At 67.3% G+C, this 939-nt stretch overlaps 1 protein-coding gene across 1 annotated transcript in view; it reads right to left on the reverse strand.

Annotated features, from left to right (window-relative positions):
• LRIG1 (leucine-rich repeats and immunoglobulin-like domains 1) overlaps positions 1-907 on the reverse strand; it is a 25,329-nt gene extending 24,422 nt beyond the window's left edge. The window contains 1 exon segment of the mRNA XM_006779663.2: positions 687-907. Within this exon segment, the coding sequence (XP_006779726.2) occupies positions 687-874 (188 nt within the window). The 5' untranslated portion in view covers positions 875-907.
• Between the last annotated feature and the right edge of the window lie 32 nt (positions 908-939).

Raw genomic sequence — 939 nt, forward strand, 5'->3', positions numbered from 1 at the left:
CTGGCCCGCTGCAGCCCGCCCAGAGAAGCCTCGCGCCGCCTCAGGGACCTGGGACACCAGCCTGGGCTCCCAGGCCCAGCCAGGGCATGCCGGGCACTCTCCCAAAGGGACGAGGGGCCGTCTGTCTCAGTAAACCGCAGGCCCAGGCCCAGGCGCCTCGCCACCAAGCCCGGGTGCAGGGGACCTGGCAGGGGGAAGGGGAGGAGCCAGTGCGGAGACCTGGCTACATGCAGGAAGGCAGAGACCACGAGGGCATGTAAACCGTCTGTCAGCGTGTCGCCATCTTTCAGGATCGCTGTCCTTGCTGTGTTTGAGCCCAAGTAACCCCTTCCCTAAAGAAGTCCGTGTTCCTTGTGGCCATTAATGAGCAACAGCTCTGTGAGCAGCTGCACGGAGAACCTCCTGCAGGCTGCCCCGGGCCCTCTCCAGCCCAGGCGGCCAAGGCTGCCCCTGGGGAACAGAGAAAGGGGAGCAGGAAGGGTCAAGCTCAACCCTCTAAGGTCTGCAGCCTCGGGGTCCTGCTCCGGGCCTGGTGCTGGGCGCTGGCCTCCCTGACAGGTCAGTGCCTCCTTTGAGCCCTGCCCGCCTGGGCCCGCCCCGCCCACCAAGCTGGGGGACACACCAGGCCCCGGACACACCCGGCCGGCAGGGTCTAACGGGCACAGCGCACAGCGGGCGACACTCACAGCTCCTGCAGCTTCCGGCAGAAGCTCCAGCCGTCGCGGCTGATGCGGGAGATGGAGTTGTTGGTGAGGTGGAGCTGGTGCAGGGCTGTGAGGCCGTAGAGCGAGCCGCTGCTCACCTCCACCAGGCTGTTGTGCTCCAGGTGCCTGCAACGAAAGCCACACACACGCTGGAGGCGGGCCCACGCCATTCCCCGCGGCCAGAGCAGGGTGCTGGCGCCCAGGACCCGGCACCGCAGAGGACTCACTGACAGCA

Source organism: Myotis davidii, unplaced genomic scaffold, assembly GCF_000327345.1.
Source record: "Myotis davidii unplaced genomic scaffold, ASM32734v1 scaffold189, whole genome shotgun sequence".
Lineage (NCBI taxonomy): Eukaryota > Metazoa > Chordata > Mammalia > Chiroptera > Vespertilionidae > Myotis > Myotis davidii.